Source organism: Littorina saxatilis, linkage group LG2 (assembly GCF_037325665.1).
Source record: "Littorina saxatilis isolate snail1 linkage group LG2, US_GU_Lsax_2.0, whole genome shotgun sequence".
NCBI lineage: Eukaryota > Metazoa > Mollusca > Gastropoda > Littorinimorpha > Littorinidae > Littorina > Littorina saxatilis.
In genome coordinates, this window is record NC_090246.1 from 82,340,867 (window position 1) to 82,362,592 (window position 21,726).

General features: G+C 44.6%; 1 protein-coding gene across 1 annotated transcript; it reads right to left on the reverse strand.

Annotated features, from left to right (window-relative positions):
• Positions 1-410: 410 nt before the first annotated feature.
• LOC138959911 (kalirin-like) lies at positions 411-16,169 on the reverse strand. Its single transcript, XM_070331587.1, has 13 exons — positions 15,958-16,169; positions 15,185-15,299; positions 14,545-14,757; positions 13,803-13,899; positions 13,162-13,293; positions 12,674-12,841; positions 12,188-12,272; positions 10,328-10,528; positions 9,944-10,082; positions 9,279-9,454; positions 8,589-8,768; positions 6,753-6,888; positions 411-2,572 (listed from the first exon to the last, which is right to left on the reverse strand). The coding sequence occupies exons 1-13, from the start codon at positions 16,131-16,133 to the stop codon at positions 2,540-2,542; spliced, it is 1,851 nt and encodes a 616-aa protein (XP_070187688.1). The 5' UTR covers positions 16,134-16,169; the 3' UTR covers positions 411-2,539.
• Positions 16,170-21,726: the final 5,557 nt, after the last annotated feature.

The window sequence follows — 21,726 nt, forward strand, 5'->3', positions numbered from 1 at the left end:
TATGAGCAGTATACAGCGTTCTCTGTGGTGACATTGCAACATTGCAGCCCCCCCCCCCCCCCCCTCTTAATACGAACCTCACCTGAACTTGCATGTTTATTCGGGATTTGCACTTTCCTAGTTTGCGGTGATTTTTGATGCAGTGTGAAGCATGTGTGGATTGTTCAAATGTGTAAGTGAATGTTGTCAACGTGTGGACTAAAGCTACCAACCGGAAGATGAAGAATGATGTATTGGTCTTCCCTATTCGCTAGATTGGTGCTGAGGGGCTGAACTCCGTAAGTCACAACTGTCCACAGTACTCCCATGATTTTGAATTCACCATTTTTTGCTCTCTTAAAATCTAAGAAGATCAAGCGGTCGTTCAGCAATGGGTTTGTGAATTCAGTTACTTCTCTTTATTGTTACAAGACCCAACACAGGGTCTGTTATTTTATGAAAACAAATTGCAACACAAATTGATTCTTCCTCCTCCTCCATCTCAACAATATGGCGCCAAGAGTCCCGAGTGCCAACGCGAGGCTTCGACTGCCGAGTGATTCCGAACGATTCCGAGATTCCGCGGAAATGACGTCACTGACGTGGATATAGCATGGGGGACTAGAGGCACGGACCCGTGGATATAGTCACTACCATGTACATTATTTTATTTTGCCTTTTTTTGTTTTAGACATGGATGACATCTTCATTCCTACAAAAGGTATCAAAACATTGATCTGTCAACTTCGATCTCAAACATGTTAAAAAAGAAAGAAAGAGTTATTTAAACACATCTCATTCTACTGAAAAAACACAACAGACTTCTGTTCCATATCATTGTTCAGTTAAATTACTGCTGGTATTGTACACATGCAGGTGACCATGATAATAAAAAGACGCAGAACATGTACATGATATTAAAATCTTGCACATCACTACTCTTTCGCATTTGACTTGCGGCGGTCGAATGCAAGCAAAAGAAAAAAGCCTTGACAGGTATTGCACATTGCAGACTAGCACAAGTATAATGACGCTTCCCACTCATGGTGATAAACATTATGCAGCAGCTGGAGTTCATTAACAACCTAAGCTCCAATAAACAGAGTACAGAACGCAAAAACAGAGATGTTGAAGGTGAAGGAATAATTCTTGTGGTTGGTACTAAGCCCACACATTGGCGCGCAAGACGTACATAAACGTTGTGACAGGTAAACAGAGAATGCTATAAGATGTAGCGGGTCAGGTATTAAGCCCACACCCCGGCGCGCAAGACATACGTAAACATTGTGACAGGTAAACAGAGAATGCTACAAGATGTGGAGGGTCAGGTATTAAGCCCACACCTCGGCGCGCGGTAGGTACGTAAACATCGTGACAGGTAAACAGAGAATGCTACCAGATGTAGAGGGTCAGGAACACTTGTCAAACTTCACACAATACACGTTTAAAAGTCAAACTTGCATGCGAAAGTAAAATGCGGCAGGAAAATCATAAATAAGCAACAAATATATGACGGCAGCATCACATAAACAACAGTCTTGCCACGTCAGCAACTAATTTTCTGTCAAGTGTCAACACAGCTTTCTTCACTTGTACATGTAATTTTCACCGACAGTCATTCCGTCGCAACAATCAAAACTTTCAGTTAACATGTCATTCTCACTTTCACTGTCTATTCAACGCCAAGCAAAAAGAAAATACATGTACTGTATGATGAGATTTTCATTGAGAAGAACAATCTTCATGCGTCAAAAACAGATCTGTACAAGCAATTTGTATTTGCTGTTAAGTACATAGTAATACACATATTAAACAATCACAATTGTTGTACAATGGGCAAAAACAGGGATTCAATTATACAAGGCATTGAAAACAGGGACGCAATTGAAACGAGCAATTAATGCAAAACAGAAAAAGACATTGTATAGTACATGTACATACATAGAACCCGTCTTTTGCAATCAGCTGAATCTTGGTGACATGAATCTCATAAAAAAAAATGCATTGCAATGATGAGAACCATTCATGACAGGAATAGCCTAAACACAACAAACATATTCATTCTGATCTGTACATACAATGGTTTAGGTTAGCAGATGAAAGTAACTGAGCGGAGTTACTTTTGGTTCATCAAAAGTCATCGTCAAAAGTGATGCAGCAAATGCCAGTGCACAATGAATGACAAAATGCCAACACATTCCTCATGATATCAACCAACGTTCATTACATATCATCAATGGTTTTTAAAATCTGCAAAACCAGTCCAGCAAAAATAAACAACGCAAACGGTAGCACTCGATCAGGGTCCGACCAAATGTCATGATGGCAGCGGTCAATGTCTCATGGAGACACACACGACTGTCGTACAAAGTTTGAATCAGAGAATAATATTGTACAAAGTTTGAATCAGACCATAATTGTACAAAGTTTGAATCAGAGCATAATTGTACAAAGTTTGAATCGGAGCAAAATCATGAAGTGAGCGTCCATCAGCCCATTGCAGCGACCTTGGTCAATACGTGGAGGTCAATGTGTCAGGTGGGGTGGTCAGGTGGGATTGTCATGGCAATACTTTCAGCAGGTAGGTGTCACTCTGCACGCAAAGGAAAACGACAATGGAGTGTGAATGTGCACAGATTTGTGTGTTGTAAAGAAATCTCACTTGGTTTAAACAAGATTTTATTCCGAAAATATAGGGTGGCATGTATAGTACAATATAAACATTTGTGACCACACAACAAGCTAAGCTTATGCTAAGTGTGGTTATACTATATATACTGACGTCCAAAAGAAACGCGAAAAACAGTGTCTTGTGTCATTTATTGCCTTATAAAAAAATCGTACAAAAATTCAAATTTCATTATTAGTGTCCAATTTTTGGTAGAGTAGAACACTGACTTATGGTCCATAACACAGTAAGGTTGCGGAGACGATGCGTTATTAGCGCTTAACAGAACAGTCAATGGCGTGTGTGGCCCCCATTAGCATCGATGACGGCCTGGCATCGGCGGTGCATTGAGCGGACCAACGTGTTGCTGGCTTGCCTGGGAATGTTGGTCCAGGCCTGCCGGACGGCCCGATCAAGATCATCGACAGTTGTAGGCCTTGGGACCACCCTGTTGAGCTGTGTCTGGAGCAAGTCCCAAAATTGCTCAATAGGGTTCATGTCAGGAGATAACGCTGGCCAAGGCATCACCTGGATGCCTGAGCGGTGCAGGAGATCCTGAGTGGCCCTGGCGGTGTGGGGGCGCGCGTTGTCGTGCTGAAAAACCCAGTTTCCATGGGCTTGAAAAAAGGGCAGCACATGAGGGTGCAGCACCTGGTCCATATAGCGCTGCGCTGTTACGCCGTTGCCGGGTCCAGGACCTAGGCCTTGGAAGATGACGGGACCTAGCACCTGGTTGTGGCCGATGGCGCCCCACAACATGAGGCTGGGCCCACCCCAGGCGTTGTTCTCCACGACACAGTTGTCAGCATAGCGGTAACCACTTCTTCTCCATACCCGAACACGCCCGTCGGCATGGTCAATGCAGAAACGGCTTTCATCGCTGAAAAGCACGTTCTGCCAGCGAACATTGTTCCAATTGAGGTGGCCTTGCGCCCAATGCAGGCGCTAGGCGTGTCTGTCTATGGCGCACGGTGAGGACGGGTCCCCTGGCTGGACGGCAGTTCCTCAGCCCTCTGAAGCGCAGTCGCCGGCTGGCCGTTTGCCTAGAAATGGGTGCCTGGTGTGTCCCTATAACAGTTCTGGCTGTTTCTGCAGCTGTTCTGAAGGGATGTGCAACATGGCTGCGGAAAATGTGCCGATCTTGCCTTGGCGTCGTCATTCGGGGTCTGCCGCTTCGCTCGGCATCAGCAGTAGAGCCAGTTATCACAAACCGCTGCAGGAGACGATAAATGGTGGATATGTGACATTGGAAAGTCGCAGCCACGGCTTCCGGCGTGTCCCCAGCCTCCAGACGTCCAATGGCTCTCTCGCGTTCAGCAGAAGTGAGTCTTGGCATGGTGATAGCGTCGAATGAGGGACTGATGAAACCTGTAACTTTGTGCCATTTTTATCCTCTAGTGACAGTGAACACCACTCACTGATCAGCTTTTGTGCTTTTCTTGCACGTGCAGCTGAACTGCACAAGAAAAATGTCTCAGCTAACTCGGGCTTTACGTGGATTGCAAGTGCGCTGATGCAGTAAAATTCACAATACACCTTCCTCGGACATCGGTCTTGATATACTGGCTGCCAAAAATAACACAAGTTTTGTTAATCCAGAAAAAAATTATTTGTAAAATAAATAATATTTTTCGCGTTTCTTTTGGACGTCAGTATATATGTACTTCTAGAAATCTCACTTATAAGGCCATGGTCCTGTCTTTCTTCCTTCCTCAGGATTTTTTGAGTCACTTGAGAAAAAGTGACTCTATGTAATCGGTCAGTGTTAGTCTGTCCGGCCGGCCGTCCGTAGACACCACCTTAACGTTGGACTTTTCTCGGAAACTATCAAAGCGATCGGGCTCATATTTTGTTTAGTCGTGACCTCCAATGACCTCTACACTTTAACGATGGTTTCGTTGACCTTTGACCTTTTTCAAGGTCACAGGTCAGCGTCAAAGGAAAAATTAGACATTTTATATCTTTGACAAAGTTCATCGGATGTGATTGAAACTTTGTAGGATTATTCTTTACATCAAAGTATTTACATCTGTAGCCTTTTACGAACGTTATCAGAAAAACAAGGGAGATAACTAGCCTTTTCTGTTCGGCAACACACAACTTAACGTTGGGCTTTTCTCGGAAACTATAAAAGTGACCGGGCTCAAATTTTATGTGAACGTGACTCATTGTGTTGTGAATAGCAATTTCTTCCTGTCCATCTGATGCCTCATATAATATTCAGAACTGCGAAAGTGACTCGATCGAGCGTTTGCTCTTCTTGTCTTATCTTCTTCTTCTGGGCCGAAACTCCCCTCTCACGTACACTTGTGTTTTTTGCACAAGTGGGTTTTTACGTGTATGACCGTTTTTACCCCGCCGCGCCATTTAGACAGCCATGTGCCACTTTCGGAGGATGCATCCTGGGTATTTTCGTGTTACATGTACTATAACCCACCAAACTTTGACAAGGATTACAGGATCTTTACTGTACCCACTTGGCCTTGTGCTTGCGTCTACACACGAAGGGGAATAAGGCACTGGCAGGTCTGCACATATGTTAGCCTGGGAGATCGAAAATATCTCCGCCAGCAAACCCACCAGGCGCGGCCGAGATTCGAACTCACAACCTTCCGCTTGGGAGGCCGGCATCTTAGCCACTAGGTCACGGCACCCGTCACTCAGTATTCTGAAGTCTTCCCCCATTTGGTTTAACTTGTTCACTGCCAGTAATCATATAAGATCATATTCAGTCTCAATATTATTCTTGAACCTAAACACGAGGACACAGTAAGACAGGACATTGAACAGTACCGTCTTATCAGATGTAAGACAGGACATAGAACATTACCGTCTTAACAGATGTAAGACAGGACATTGAACAGTACCGTCTTATCAGATGTAAGACAGGACATTGAACAGTACCGTCTTATCAGATGTAAGACAGGACATTGAACAGTACCGTCTTAACAGATGTAAGACAGGACATTGAACATTACCGTCTTAACAGATGTAAGACAGGACATTGAACATTACCGTCTTAACAGATGTAAGACAGGACATTGAACAGTACCGTCTTAACAGATGTAAGACAGGACATTGAACAGTACCGTCTTAACAGATGTAAGACAGGACATTGAACATTACCGTCTTAACAGATGTAAGACAGGACATTGAACATTACCGTCTTAACAGATGTAAGACAGGACATTGAACATTACCGTCTTAACAGATGTAAGACAGGACATTGAACAGTACCGTCTTAACAGATGTAAGACAGGACATTGAACATTACCGTCTTAACAGATGTAAGACAGGACATTGAACAGTACCGTCTTATCAGATGTAAGACAGGACATTGAACATTACCGTCTTAACAGATGTAAGACAGGACATTGAACATTACCGTCTTATCAGATGTAAGACAGGACATTGAACAGTACCGTCTTAACAGATGTAAGACAGGACATTGAACAGTACCGTCTTAACAGATGTAAGACAGGACATTGAACAGTACCGTCTTAACAGATGTAAGACAGGACATTGAACAGTACCGTCTTATCAGATGTAAGACAGGACATTGAACATTACCGTCTTATCAGATGTAAGACAGGACATTGAACATTACCGTCTTAACAGATGTAAGACAGGACATTGAACATTACCGTCTTATCAGATGTAAGACAGGACATTGAACAGTACCGTCTTAACAGATGTAAGACAGGACATTGAACAGTACCGTCTTAACAGATGTAAGACAGGACATTGAACATTACCGTCTTAACAGATGTAAGACAGGACATTGAACATTACCGTCTTAACAGATGTAAGACAGGACATTGAACATTACCGTCTTAACAGATGTAAGACAGGACATTGAACATTACCGTCTTATCAGATGTAAGACAGGACATTGAACATTATTGTCTTATCAGATGTAAGACAGGACATTGAACATTACCGTCTTATCAGATGTAAGACAGGACATTGAACATTACCGTCTTATCAGATGTAAGACAGGACATTGAACATTACCGTCTTATCAGATGTAAGACAGGACATTGAACATTACTGTCTTATCAGATGTAAGACACAACATTATTATCTGATGAGATGTAGGACCTACCTGGTGTTTCCTGCGCTCCACAAAGTCGGCCAGGCGAGCGGTGGCGATGGGTTTTGGACGCAGGGCAGAGCTGCGAGGAGCGCAGGCCTTCTTGATCCACGCGCTGTCTGTACACTGCTGGGCCGTCGGCCGCTTGCTGCTCACACACACACACACACACATTATGGATGGTTATTATATTGTATACGTTGAAGCGACATGTGAGAGTTCCTAAACTTCTTCTTCTGTGTTTATAGCCTGAAACGTACAATCATTCTTTTGTGCGACTTGCTTTTTACGTGTATGATCGTTCTCACCCCGCCGTTTAGGCAGCATACGCCGATTTCAGGGGATGCATGCTTGGTATTTTCTTGTTTCTATAACCCACTGCAATCTGATATGGATTACAAGGTCTTTTCCTCGCATACATGGTCTTGTGCTTGCAAGTGCAAGTACGCATGAAGGGGGATAAGGCCTGCACACAACCTGACCTGGGAGATCGGAAATATATCCACCCTTAACCAAATAGATGCGGCTGGGATTGGAACACTCAACCTTGTGCATGGGAGGCCAGCGTCTTATCCACTAGGCCATTGCCTCTCTCAGATATGCTGCAGTGTAGTTGTTTTATAGTTGTTTTTCCTTCAAGTGCAACATATGGCTGTCACAGAGGCAGGTCACACATGTAATGGCAACCACTCAAGTTTAGTCTAACACATATTTACCTGATGTTTCAGTTTGTATGGAAGAGACCTGTCATTTCATTTTTGATATTTTCTGATCTGTAAAATACTGGACCTTTTCAGCTACTGTCATCTCTGTATGCAGGTCAGTGATCTGTGCCATTATTGTAATGCACCATCTCTCTCTCTCTCTCTCTCTCTCTCTCTCTCTCTCTCTCTCTCTCTCTCTCTCTCTCTCTCTCTCTCTCTCTCTCTTATGAATTACAAAAATATGTTCTTTATTACATGTATTATGTGGAATTTATGTTGCGATTTTCCATCATCATCATCATCATCATCATCATCATCATCATCATCATCATCATCATCATCATCATCATCATCATCATCATCATCATTTACACCATATAATCATTGTAGGCATTAGTGTCAACGTTGGTATCGTTTTACCGTCGATCACTTTACATGTGTAACCTCCATGAACATGTTGTATGTTTTGCTTTCGATTTGTATGTTGCTTACTTTGTCATTTTGTTGTTTGTGTTTATTTGCTTGTTTGATTACTTGTCGATTGTTTGCTGGTTCGTTCTTATAATTTGTTTATTTGTCATTTTGTTTTACTTGTTTATCATTTATTAGACATTTGTATTAGACGTAAGGACCGGTTGTAAGAAAAGGCGTAGCCTGAAACCTTTATCCTTGAAAAATAAAGTTCCATCATCATCTCTCTCTCTCTCTCTCTCTCCCCTCCCTCCCTCCCTCCCTCCCTCCCTCTCTCTCTCTCTCTCTCTCTCTCTCTCTCTCCACTGCTTACTCTATTACCCTTCATTAAATAAAGAACTGTCATTGTCTCTCTCTCTTTCCCTCCATCTTTCTCTCCACACGGGAGAATTTTAATCAATCAAATCATTCGATATTCTATAGACTGTATGTACATGAACAATTTAAATGCAAGTCAGCAAGACACCATATGACCCAAAGATTCCCACAGTGAATTGAAAACAACAGTGAAACTGGAGACTCACTGCAGGTCCTCCACCAGCACGGATCGCACCAGGTCACACACACACTGACACACCCTCACAGACCACCCCCCCACACACACACACACCCTCACCCCCCACACACACACACACAAATACACACACACAAATAATGACAAATGAAAACTCACTGCAGGTCCTCGACCAGCATGGATCGCACGAGGTCCTTGGCGTCGGACGAGATGCCGGCGAAGTATTCGTCGGGGAAGCAGAAGTCGTTGCGCACAATGTTGGAGCACGTCTCCTCCTGGCTCTCGTCCAGGAACGGGGACACGCCGCTCAGCACCACGTACGTCACGATGCCTAGACTCCTGGAACAATCAGAATTCAGAACAATGGTCAGCGACAGTGAGCAATATAAAGACCAAAACATACTTTAACGAAGACGATACAAACAACAAAGTACGACGTTTCCACCACTGGGGTCTTATACCTTAGACACAAAAATCAGAACAAAGAAGAAGACAGACCACAGAACAGAAAGAAGGACTACAGATTAATGATTCACATTTCATGACTCACAAACCAAAACAAACAGACCTGAAAAATAACAATCCATTTGCTAGTAACATTATCTGCTGTTCAGACTTTGTTCTGGGACAGAGTTTTCTTCCACACAAGATTATGTTGATTGTCTAATGAAGCCGTTAGGTCACTTCATACATGAACTTATTCCTCCAGCACTTCACACACACACACACACACTCTCAACACGAACTGACCAGACAGAGATGATCACACACACACACACACACACACACACACACACACACACACACACACACACACACACACACACACACACACACACACAAACTAACCAGACGTCGGTGAGAAGACCAACAGGCGTGCCGGAGATGACCTCGGGGGACATGAACTCCGGGTTGCCGACCATGGGATGAATGTAGTAGTTGTTGTAGATGTGGCGAGCGTCACCAAAGTCCACCAGCTTGACAGCCACCACGCCCGTCCCCACCTCCACCACCAGGTTCTCCGGCTGTAACCAAGTTCATTATGATATAAACCAACAAATAAACACATTAAAGGGATAGTAACTAAGGAAAAAGGCCCTCAGATCACTTCCGAAGTTATACATGATTGTATCACAAGATTCTGCTAAAGTGTTTTCAAAGCCTAATTAAGAATAGGCAAAGAATGAGCACTCTTCGTGATGGTTGGGTTAGATTTATTCCACTGAGTAACTTTCTTTGTTTTTGTACAGTGGACCCCCACCCCCCCCCCCCCTTTTAAGACCTCTACAATCTGAGAAAATCAGGTCTTAAAAAGGAGGGAGTCCTTAAACAGGGGTACATTTACCAAGGTATAAACAGAAAGTCTGCGAAAAACCAGGTCTTAAAAGGGAGGAAGTCTTTGATTGGGGGGTGTTAAAAGGGGGTTTGACTGTATGTGATGCTTGTTGCTAGGCGGAACACAGCGAATAGCACTCAAAATAGAAGCAAACAAAGTGTGAGATGAAGCAACACACCTTGACGTCCAGGTGAGCGATGCGACAGTTGTGCAGGTATTGCATGACGTCGAGCACCTGACGGATGTACTCTGCCGCCAGCAGCTCGTCAAAGTGCTGTCGCCCACAGATGTACTCAAACAGTCGGCCATGAGGTATCCTGCAACAAACAAAGCACATCACACATATCAACATCAAAGTGCAGATGTACTCAAACAGCCAAGCCTGCAAGACACTAAGTACTGTACATTATATTTATCAAAATCTATCCATCAAAACAAGGGGTGACTCCTGATTATGTAGGGGTGGATCACTCAGTTTCACCTCCACTGATAACAATTATCTCCCTTGCCCCTACAACACCCTGCTTTTCATGAAAGCAGAAGAAGAGATTGAATGACTCACAGCTGCATGATGATGATGTGAGCGTTGGATGTCTCGTAGAGGTCGTACACCTGGGCCAGGTGTGGGTGCTGTAGACTCTGCAGCGTGTTGAACTCGATCTCCACGGCCTCGCGTCGCACCATGCGCCGCGCGATCAGCTTGGCTGCCAGCTCCTGACCCGAACACTTCTGTACACACCGCCGCACGATGCCGAACCGACCCCTGGGGGAGAAATAGACAACATGCATATTGAGTTGCCTCCCAGAAATGATGATAACTGTTGTTTTACGCCCTCAAGGTGAATCCATTAGGGGCATATGTTCCCGGGTGTTACCCCGTCTTTAGATGAGATTCCCAGTTGTATGTGTGTTTAGGTGCTATCAGCCACCTGCACTTAGGGCAAAACGACTGGTTTTTTTTTTAAGTGCCACTGTGGTGACACAGGGGTGGGACATGGATGGAGTCTGCACATAAAGTTGACCCGTGTCCGTCCTGGCCTGGATTCAAACTCGTGATCCTAAGATCACAAGTCCAGTGCTCAACCACCTGAGCTACCCGGCCACCAATCCTCTCAGAAACCAGCAGCATTGATGGCTTTCATTTCTACAGTCGGACGTGCCTTGCGGCAGGAAGTCTAAGTGTCCACTAAAGGACAACTCAACGGCAATAAATCCCATTTCCCCCTTCTCTGTCCAGCCATGTTCCCACAGGTACAACTTCCAAAAGTTTAAGTGTGAGGAAAGTCTAATTTTTCATTATTTGTGTGCGCGCGTGTGTGTGTGTGTGTGTGTGTGTGTGTTTGTGCGCGTGCGTGCATGCGTGCGTGTGTGTAACTGTGTATGCGTGTGTGTATGGACGCGTGTTTAGTGTGTGTGGGTGCATATCTGTCTGTGATGTGCATGTGTTTTTTCATCAAAGTGCAGTGAACAACAAGTCGCGTAAGGCGAAATTACTACATTTAGTCAAGCTGTCGAACTCACGGAATAAAACTGAACGCACTGTAGTTTTTCACCAAGACAGTACAGCTTCGTCAATCCCCGCGAGAAGGAAATCGCTCACCTTCCACGTGCAAAACGCAGTGAAATTAACACGCCAGAATAGCGCGGTAGCGTATTGTGCTAAGCAGGAAAGCGCGCTTTTCTGTATTCTTGTTAACTTTCGGAGCTTGTTTTGAATACAACCTATCATATCTATATGTTTTTGGAATCAGGAAATGATAAAGAATAAGATGAAATAATTTTTGGATCGATTTCTTAAATTTTTAATCGTAAGACTAATTAATCTATTTTCGTTAATTGTGATCACATTTTAAGAGTAAACATGACATATGTATATATTTTTAGATTCAGAATATGATGAAGAATACGATGCAATCAATTTTAAATCTGTTTTGCGAAAAATCGATTTTAATGACAACTTTAATGAGCAAACTCATTAATATATTTTTAAGCCTCCAAGCTGAAATGCAATACCAAAGTCCGGGCTTCGTCAAAGATTAATTGACCAAAATTTCAACCGATTTGGTTGAAAAATGAGAGCGTGACAGTGCCACCTCAACTTTCACGAAAAGCCGGATATGACGTCATCAAAGCTATTTATCAAAACAATGAAAAAAAACTTCTGGAGATACCATACTCAGGATCTCTCATGTCAAGTTTCATGAAGATCGGTCCAGTAGTTTTCTGGGAATCGCTCTACACAGACACACACAGAGACACACAAAAACAGACACAGACATAGACACACAGACACAGACATAGACACACACACGCACGCACGCACGCACATACAGCACGACCCTCGTTTCGATTCCCCCTCGATGTTAAAATATTTAGTCAAAACTTGACTAAATGTAAAAACATGGTGCATGCTGTAACTCACTTTCCAATCTCCCCAGCGTCAGTGAAGTCATTCTCGTACGTTGTCTTCCACATGACACACGGAGCATCCTCTCGCTCGCTCAGCTCTGCAACCACAACAAAACAGCAACATAATGATATCCCCTGGAAGGTGCAATGGCCTAGTGAATAAGACGTCGGCCTCCCATGCAGAAGGTTGAGTATTCGCATGCAGGCCGTGCCTGGTGGGGTTAGAATGGAGATTTTTGCAACCTCCCGGGTTAACTTATGTGCAGACAGGTTAGTGCATAAGGTCAGCTGGACCTTGACTGATAATATGTATAGGTTCAAATGCCCTTGCTACAGAAACAGTGCTCTGCCAGAAGAACTCCTACATATCAAAATTATGAGACGGTCGAACAGCCAGGGGTCAGAACAATGCGTCAGATCAAAAACGAATGTGTCAATGACCGAAGACCGATAACAACACTAAACATGTGTGTTTATTTCACCAAAGCGGCTGACTTACCAAACTCACTGGGTACCACCACGTATGTTGAAGGAGAGGAGGGTTCGCTGATACCGATGGCATTGTTAGCACTGACGCGGAACTGGTAGGTTACACCTGGTTCCAGGTCGCCGATCACCTGTGACGTATTGGGCACGTAAGGAATAGCCAGGTGCCACTGGTCGGAACCTGGAAAGGATGGACAACAAAACTGAACTTTTTACTTTCATGATACAGTCAAACCCTCCTTTTAAGACTCCCCAATTTAAGACTCCCCCCTTTTGGAAAACCTGGATTTCCCAGATGTTTTGTTCATAACGTTTGTAAATTTACCTCCATTTTAAGACTCCCTCCTCAGACAATATGTTGTCTGCAATACGCTGGCAAAGGGAAACAGACGAAAAGTTGTTGGACCATGCAGGAGCCAAATAGAAAGACAGAAACACACACACACACACACACACACACACACACACACACACACACACACACAGCACAAACACACTGACCAGCCTCTCTGAACTCGATGGTGTATCCCTGTATCTGGCCAGTCGGTGTCTGTGGCGGGGGAGACCACTCCAGGTGTACCGCTGTCCCCACCTGGTTCCGCACGGTCGGCTGGCCCGGGTGAACCGGTCGATCTGTGGGAGACAGGTAAAACTTGTCACATCATGGCCAGTGTGTTGCTTGGTGCACCTGCTGTAAGTGCTCTCCTGTTCTTACAAGTTTTCATAAATCTTCACAAACTTCCGTTTCTCTGTCGAGTATTTAATTTCATTTAAAAACATTTTCTGGTCAAATGTATTCTCGCATAAACTGATGAGAACCTCAGCTACTGGATGTCTTCGTCTTGGCCCTATTCGGGGAAGGAAGGATCTTCAGCTTGTAGTCATGCTTTCAGCACGCCATGGCCAGCACTACAGACCAGAAGACACCAGTTTGGGCACCAAGCTCTGGGGACCTGCTACTTCATGGCAGCCACCAAGCTAAGGATATAATGGCCATGAACGCAGAAGAAGAAGAAGAAGAAGAAGAAGAAGTTCAGCCACTGGCACCGTTCTTCTTCAAAGACTTAACAACGAAAAGCCTTGCAGCAGCTATAAGAAGTATATAGTTTTGTTTCAATGTCCCCGTGGAGTTGATCACTTACCTAGAACGGTGAGCGTGGCGCGAGTGACGACAGTGCCAAGGTCACTACTGGCCACACAGGAATATTCCCCGCAGTCTGCTAACGACACCTGGGATAGCTGGAACACACAGACAAGTCATCATTAAACTGCCAGCAGTCTGAGGATATTAACAACTGAAAACAGTCAAATCGGAGTCTGTTTGGAAAGTTCAGGCTTTGGTCTTCTGATAGGACTGCTGTTGGTTATATTGTAGACACTAACGTTGCCCACTGGTCTGTTAGCTTGACCAAAGCATCCCTGTCCTGAAGAGTCACCTGCAAGGTGAGGACAATTTCACCTGGCTCAAAGCTTATCTCTTCATCACAGGTACCACCATACAAGAGAATCACTTTGAAGGCCAACATTGTCGCGTGGCAGATGTAGCTCTAGGTTTTAGTGCTGGCAACTTTAAATTAAGCTCTGTGGCCTTCTACTACATGACCAGTGGAACCCCCCTTTTAAGACCTCCAAAAATCAGAGAAAATCAGGTCTTAAAAAGGAGGGAGTCTTAAAATGGGGGTAATGTTTTCAAAGGCCCAAAATAGAAAATCTGAGAAAACAAGGTCTTAAAAAGGAGGGATTCCTAAATTGGGGGGAGGGGGGGCTGTCTTAAAAGGGGGGGTTCCACCGTATAACAAAGACTTGGTCTCCTGGACACGATTATTTGACTTTAACTTAACTTAAAGCATGAGAAAATTCACGGGATGAATGTTTTCAGCCTACCTGCAGTGTGGCCACGCCCTCCTCGTTGTACAGCAGCATGGCGTGCGGGCCCGGCGTGATGGGGTTCGAGTCCTGATAGCGCCAGCTGATGGTGGGGCGAGGTCGCCCACATATTTTACAGGTGAAGGTCACAGTGTCGCCGGCCTGTACGATGATACTGGTCAGCGGCTGCTGGACGATGGGGGGAACCTCAAACCCCGGGTCACCCGCGATCTGAAATCAGTGAGTCAGTGAATGAATGAAGCAGCTAGACACTGCCATAACAGTGAGGACACTTCCGGCTACTGAAAAGCTTGTCAGCGCTTTCATACCCCCTTTCAAGACCCCCAATGTAAGACCCTTCCTGCTGGAAACGCAGAAGAAAAAGAAGAAAAAGAACCATTCCTTCTTTGTAAGACCCGCCTTTCTCAGATTTCTATTCATAACCTCTCAGCCTCCGTGAATTTACCTCAAATTTAAGACTCCCTCCCTTTTAAGACCTGATTTTGTTTAAATGTGTGTAGGTCTTAAGTGGAAACATATGTACGTAGATGCAAATCATCACTGGTAACAGATGGCCCAGTAGCGATACTAAGTGAAACTAGTTCAATGAGTCTCTATTCATTAAAGTAAATGCAGTGTGCAAAAAAATGGGTCCAACCTTGCGTGGCTTGATGTCACGGCCCAGTGACTTTGAGCGATGTTCCGGACTATTAGCGCCCTCGTCACGCCCTCTGAAGTTGGGCTTCTTCAGCTTGAACATCTGCCATGTTTTTCTGAAACAACGCATTGCATTATTATTGGCCGTGCTTATTTGTCCCGTCTTACTTATTTTTTGTATTGACTGAACTGTAGCTGGAGTGGTGCCAGGCCCTTGATTCATCAAGAAATGCTTGTGTACATGCCAACCCTCAGCGCACCCTGTGATTCTCCTAGCCCCACCCTCACATCAAACTGCCATGACAGATTTGAATACCAACACATTTAAAAGGCCCACTCCGCCTCGCGAAAGCGTTCACCTCACCGTCTCAAAAATACCACTGCATGTGCACAGAGTCAGAGAGCACCCATGCTGTTCATTTTAGGTGTATGACCGTGAGGAAGTATGGTCTTATGACATGGGCAGGCAGCCATCTCTAACACACATTCACTCACTTAAAGACTGCCACGAACTCAGATAAAGATAATCATTCCAAAACTTACTTGAGACTACCGTCGATGTCTTCGGGACCAATGACATGGACCATCCTTCACGCGCATTCACTTACTTCAGACTACCACGAACTCAGATCAAGATAATCATTCCAAAACTTACTTGAGACTCCCATCGATGTCTTTGGGACCGATGACATGTGCGGGCAGCCATCCCTCACACACATTCACTTACTTGAGACTGCCACGAACCCAGATTAAAATAATCATTCCAAAACTTACTTGAGACTACCGTCGATGTCTTTGGGACCGATGACATGGGCAGGCAGCCATCCCTCAGCGGCGGGCGAGTTGTGGTTGGCGGGTCTGTGGATGAGGAACATGCCGTGCGGCGTGGTGGTCAGCACCTGCACGATCTCGCCCTTGTGGACAGTCACCTCGTCCTCCTTGACCGCCATGTAGTCGCACAGCACCCGCCCTGCCGTCAGTGGACCGTCCCCTCCCGGCCCGCCCCCGCCCCCGCCGGTGGTGTTGGGGGGTGAGGTGGGGGGTGAGGTGGGGGTGGAGGTGCAGGCTGGGGTGGTGGCTGAGGCTGCTGCTGCTCCCACCTGTCGGGGACAGAGACGTGACAGAGGTACAGGTGTGAGAAAAAAAGTGAAATAAGCTCTCTACCTGTCGGGGAATAGAGACATGACACAGGTACAGGTGTGACAAACAAAGTGAAATAAGCTCTCTACCTGTCGGGGAATAGAGACATGACACAGGTACAGGTGTGACAAACAAAGGGAAATAAGCTCTCTACCTGTCGGGGAATAGAGACATGACACATGTACAGGTGTGACAAACAAAGGGAAATAAGCTCTCTATCTGTCGGGGAATAGAGACATGACACAGGTACAGGTGTGGCAAACAAAGGGAAATAAGCTCTCTACCTGTCGGGGAATGGAGACATGACAAAGGTACAGGTGTGACAAACAAAGGGAAATAAGCTCTCTATCTGTCGGGGAATAGAGACATGACACAGGTACAGGTGTGGCAAACAAAGGGAAATAAGCTCTCTACCTGTCGGGGAATAGAGACATGACACAGGTACAGGTGTGGCAAACAAAGGGAAATAAGCGCTCTACCTGTCGGCAGTGTCGGGGGACAGAGACGTGACAGGTGTGATACACAAAGGGAAGTAAGCACTCTACATGCATACGGCATGTACATTAGAGTGGGTGAGAGTTGTGCGGAACCAATCTCCTGGCACCTGAAAGAATAATAAGCATTAAAATGATCTGATAAACAAAGGGGAGTAAGCGCTCTATATGCATACGACACGTGCAATAGAGTAGGTGAGAGTTGTGCGGAACCAATCTCCTGGCACCTGAAATAATAACAAGCATGAACTAGCGACTTTAATCCTCTTTGAGGTCAAGGTAGTTACGTTGCCGGTAGGCTTTTTTGTTTGTTCAGAAAACAAACAGCTTTTATTCTTGAGTAAACAGGTTGACAGACAGACAGGCAGACAGACGCAGAGACACACACCAACCCACAGACACATGCACCTACACAAACACAGACAGACACACTTGGACAATCACAGACAGACACGGCGCGCATGCCTCTCATGGACAAGCCTATAAGTTGCACGTGCACACACGCCCGACAGCGATCAACACGCGCGGCATCAAAGTGGACAGCCTTTTATGTATCTGTCCAGCATGGACCGCAGTGCTCCCTCATTGTAGCGGAAGCTCCCACAATTACCATTAGACAATGAAAGTAGGTCATTGGGATGTGTGCACAAGCCAAGCAGAACTGCAAAAAGCACGTGCACCGCTGCCTTTGCGCGTGAGAAAAATGACCGAGTGGCCTGAGGGGAAAATACGCCTTCACCTGCCAGAAAAAACCCACCATAATCCAACATTTTAGCATCTTTGATTAAGTCTGCAGAGCTAAAAAAAAAAAAAAGGGGGGGGGGGGGGGGGGCTTTGTGAAAAAGGAAGTAGCGACATGTGAAGATGAAGTAGAACAAGATGCAAGTGGTCCAAGACTCCATGTTGCAAGCATCACTAGCACAGCAGAGCAAGGCGGCAAAGGAGAGAGGGGGGGAGAGAGGTGGGAGAACGAGAGAGAGAGAGAGAGAGAGAGAGGGGGGAGAGAGAGAGAGAGAGAGAGAGAGCAGAGAGAGAGAGGGGGGAGAGAGAGAGAGGGCAGAGAGAGAGAGAGGGGAGAGAGAGAGGGAGGCAGAGAGAGAGAGAGAGGGCAGAGAGAGAGATGGGAGAGAGAGAGAGAGACAGGGAGAGAGAAAGGGAAGGAGGGAGAGAGAAATCAGTGTCATGATTTTGCACGTGACAAATGTACAAAAGCTACTTTATTTTTTGCTACAGGCACGATTATTGTACATAAATGCCATATCTATTTGAATTTGAACAACATTCTTTTTTTCTAGAAATATTAGCTTTAAAAAGGTAAGTACTTCACATTTACTTGCTACGAAGTCAATTTGCCTTAGATGTTGTAACACTGATTCAATCGGGAGTCACCGGCAGTGTGTACATACATACAGTGTACACAGGTATACTATAAGCGTGTACGCGAAACAACGGTAGACCCATCTCTTTAGCTTGCGCATGCACAGTAACAAGCACTGATGTTGGTGATTTATTTAGCCAACATTATTTTTCCTGTCAGCACTGATGAGCCCACACGTAGTCACTTGGCTCGCGACCACATTGCAACAAGGGGTCAGGCGAGAGCAAGTATACAGACTGTACCTCCAAACCCGACTTTTTACGATGTAAGAACAGCACCATAGGTGGTCCTGGCAGCGTGATTATTCACTTGCTTTCCTCTCGGGGTGCTAACGATGTGCGTAAGTATGTAGGCAACAATGTAGCCTGTACTGTGGAACCCCGTTTAAAGAGACACCCCCCCCCCCCCCCCATTTAGGACTCGCCCCCCGACTTTTATGACCCTGTTTTCTTAATTCTGTTTTTGAACGAGTTTCTGGACAATTTGTCAGATAAGTTTTACTTTTTGTATTGTAAGTTTTCGTCTCTCTGTGCACTTAAAAGACCGCTGAGTTGAAGATCAATGACCGTAACGTTTTGTTTTGCCACACAATTAAACGTTCATATAACATACCTTGCTTCTTTTTTGAGTTTTGTTTTCTTAGATTTTCTGTTCATAACCTGTGTAAATTTACCCCCATTTCAAGACTCCCTCCTTTTTGAAGACCTGATTTTTTTCTCTCAGGTTTTCAATCAATCAATCAATCAATCAATATGAGGCTTATATCGCGCGTATTCCGTGGGTACAGTTCTAAGCGCAGGGATTTATTTTTATTTTTAATTTTTATTTTTATGCAATTTATATCGCGCTCATATTCAAGGCGCAGGGATTTATCTATGCCGTGTGAGATGGAATTATTTTTACACAATACGTCACGCATTCACATCGGCCAGCAGATCGCAGCCATTTTGGCGCATATCCTACTTTTCACGGCCTATTATTCCAAGTCACACGGGTATTTTGGTGGACATTTTTATCTATGCCTATACAATTTTGCCAGGAAAGACCCTTTTGTCAATCGTGGGATCTTTAACGTGCACACCCCAATGTAGTGTACAGGTTTTCGGGAGGTTTTCAGTAAGAGGGGGGTTCCACTGTAACTCCCCAGCTTTGTTCGTCCTGGGCTAAGTTGCACGTGCACTGCTCCGCAACAGTGCTGTTAGTATTTGTAGCTATAACTGTTTCTCTTGGCTGGTTTTTTGCTGGTCTGCACAGATTTTCAGGTTCCGGTGTTTGTATCACTGAGGAGGGGATGAAAGAGAAGTAAGAGAAGGCGGGAGCCGAAGATACAAACAGGAAATTGATCATTCAGGTCCTTGTGCGAAATTACCCTATAGCTAGGTCCCAATTATGTCAAGCTGATCCTACTGCTTTCGTCTGCTACCTTCTCATTATAGATTAACACAGGCACCAACAAAGATGGGAGGATAGGCAATGCTCAACCGAGGGATTGTGAACATGCCATTTGTGGTCCCGCGTTCGATCCGCTTCGACGGCAATTTTATTTTTATTTTTTTCTGAACTCGTAATTCTTGTATTTTATTCATTTGCTTCATTCCAAACGTTTTGGATGATGTAATGAATCGAAATAATCAAAAAGTTGCATAATTATTGAGTACTTCCAGCGGGACAATTTCCCCAGAATTTCCCATTATATTTGTTTTAGTAACCTCGGGTTTGGTGAAAATGTAATGCCCTATACTATAGGTAACATGATTGTAATGATGAGAATGGGGCAACCGACTAGCCGACAAATGCTCGTTCTTCTTCTTCTTCTTCTTTTGCGTTCCCGTTGCCATGATATGCTCCTTCGATAACCCGGGCAACGTGGAAGGTATGGTTACAGTTCAAGTATTAGTTATCACACGTTTAGGTCGAGAGCCGCCGTGGCGGTAGTACGTTTGCTTGCAGATCCGGCGGTCTCGAGTTCGAGTCCCATGATTGGCAAGTCTTTTGTAAAACATTTTTTCTCAATTTGTTCAACTGTTTCTTCTTTTCTTAACTCTATATACTTGTATTTTTTTCTTTTTGATTTATCCCAAAGGTTTTGAGTCGTGTATTGAAAATCGAATATAGTGCGTGAGTGCCATTGAACAGCTTTCCCACAATCCCGTATTCTATTTTTAGTACATGATATCCCCAAGGAAAGGTCAAAGGGCATATGTATCATCGCGTGTCGACTGCTGGTAATAGTAGTAAAGTACTTCTAGTATGATAGACTTCTGACGGCGCACATACCAACTTAGATAACTGTAACCAGAGACATAAGCGCAGCTGTAAAGCTACAAGATCGAGGCAATGTTCAATTATTTATACGGCGCACATACCAACTTAGATAACTTTAATAACGAAGATAAAGCACAAATGAAAAGCTACAAGATGGAGGCAATGTTCAACGATATATACGGCGCACATACCGTGGCAACTTGGATAACTATAACGAAGATATAAGCGCAGATGCAAAGAGCGCTGACAAAAAATTAATGTCCTATCGAATGATGAAAATAATTCTAGAACCTGATAAAGATAATTAGACGCAGAGTAAATGTTAGAAGATATGGCCGATAGGCGACGTTTGATCGAATTTTAACGAATTCATGAACCGAGCTGAACAGGTACGCTGTAATTGCAAGCACCTGTGTTTGGTCTATATTAGTTATTATAAATGCCAGCCAGGAAACAGAAGAATGGTGGAAGACAGCTAATGAAGTGGTGTGTGCTGTCATCACCCTCTCCACACCAAGAAGAAAGGTGCTTTGAGGCCTGAGTTGTTGACTGCTGACATGTGCTGGCAGACTTCCCTCTTATTTAAATAGGCTGTTTCTCTGGTCAGATGCTCTGAAGGTGGTGATTTTCTTTGTGTCGTTTCTGTACTTTTTCGTACTTTTTACATTTTCACCATTTTCTGTACCGGTACTATTTTTCTTCTCAGTATGTGTGAACTGAGCAGTACCGGAGGTATCGCATGTTCGCCAGGAATACGGGCACGTCACTGTGCCTTGTGTTAAAAGCTGCTCAGTTGATGCTCTTGAGTTGCATGTGACCTTCACACCACACTGCTCACACGGCTGACCACAGAGAATGCTTTGCACGTGCACACGAACACTTCTGTTTCTGGTTCTCTGTGTTAAACACGTGCATCTATCACGTTTCAATAAACGTATTAGGCTGACACTTCAATTAATTCCTGTTCACTTTGAGTATGAAAAGTGCGAATTCTTGATTTGTTTCGTTCGCGCATACACATACACACACACTCACACACCAGCAGAGCACCATACCTATGTGAGCAGAAAATATTCTCCATGCGCGTTTAGTCAGATTGCGAGAGTAAATATGCTCAACGAGGGTATTGCCTCTCTAAGAGAGGCGGCGATAAAATGCGGTCACACAGCGTTAAATTTAAACTGAGCTGCCTGGCGCTTGACGAAGACGCACGTGCCGCTCTTGCATGATAACCAACAAAGCGCAAAAACACAGCACATTACAAAG

What these genes read in the sequence shown, in the direction of transcription:
- LOC138959911 (XM_070331587.1), bottom strand. Translation starts at nt 16,133, where the DNA reads ATGGCGGTCAAGGAGGACGAGGTGACTGTCCACAAGGGCGAGATCGTG. An exon ending in GACATCGACGGTAGTCTCAA is followed by an intron (nt 15,300 to 15,957) that starts GTAAGTTTTGGA and finishes GCGTTGTTTCAG; the next exon opens with AAAAACATGGCAGATGTTCA. An exon ending in GTGACATCAAGCCACGCAAG is followed by an intron (nt 14,758 to 15,184) that starts GTTGGACCCATT and finishes CACTGATTTCAG; the next exon opens with ATCGCGGGTGACCCGGGGTT.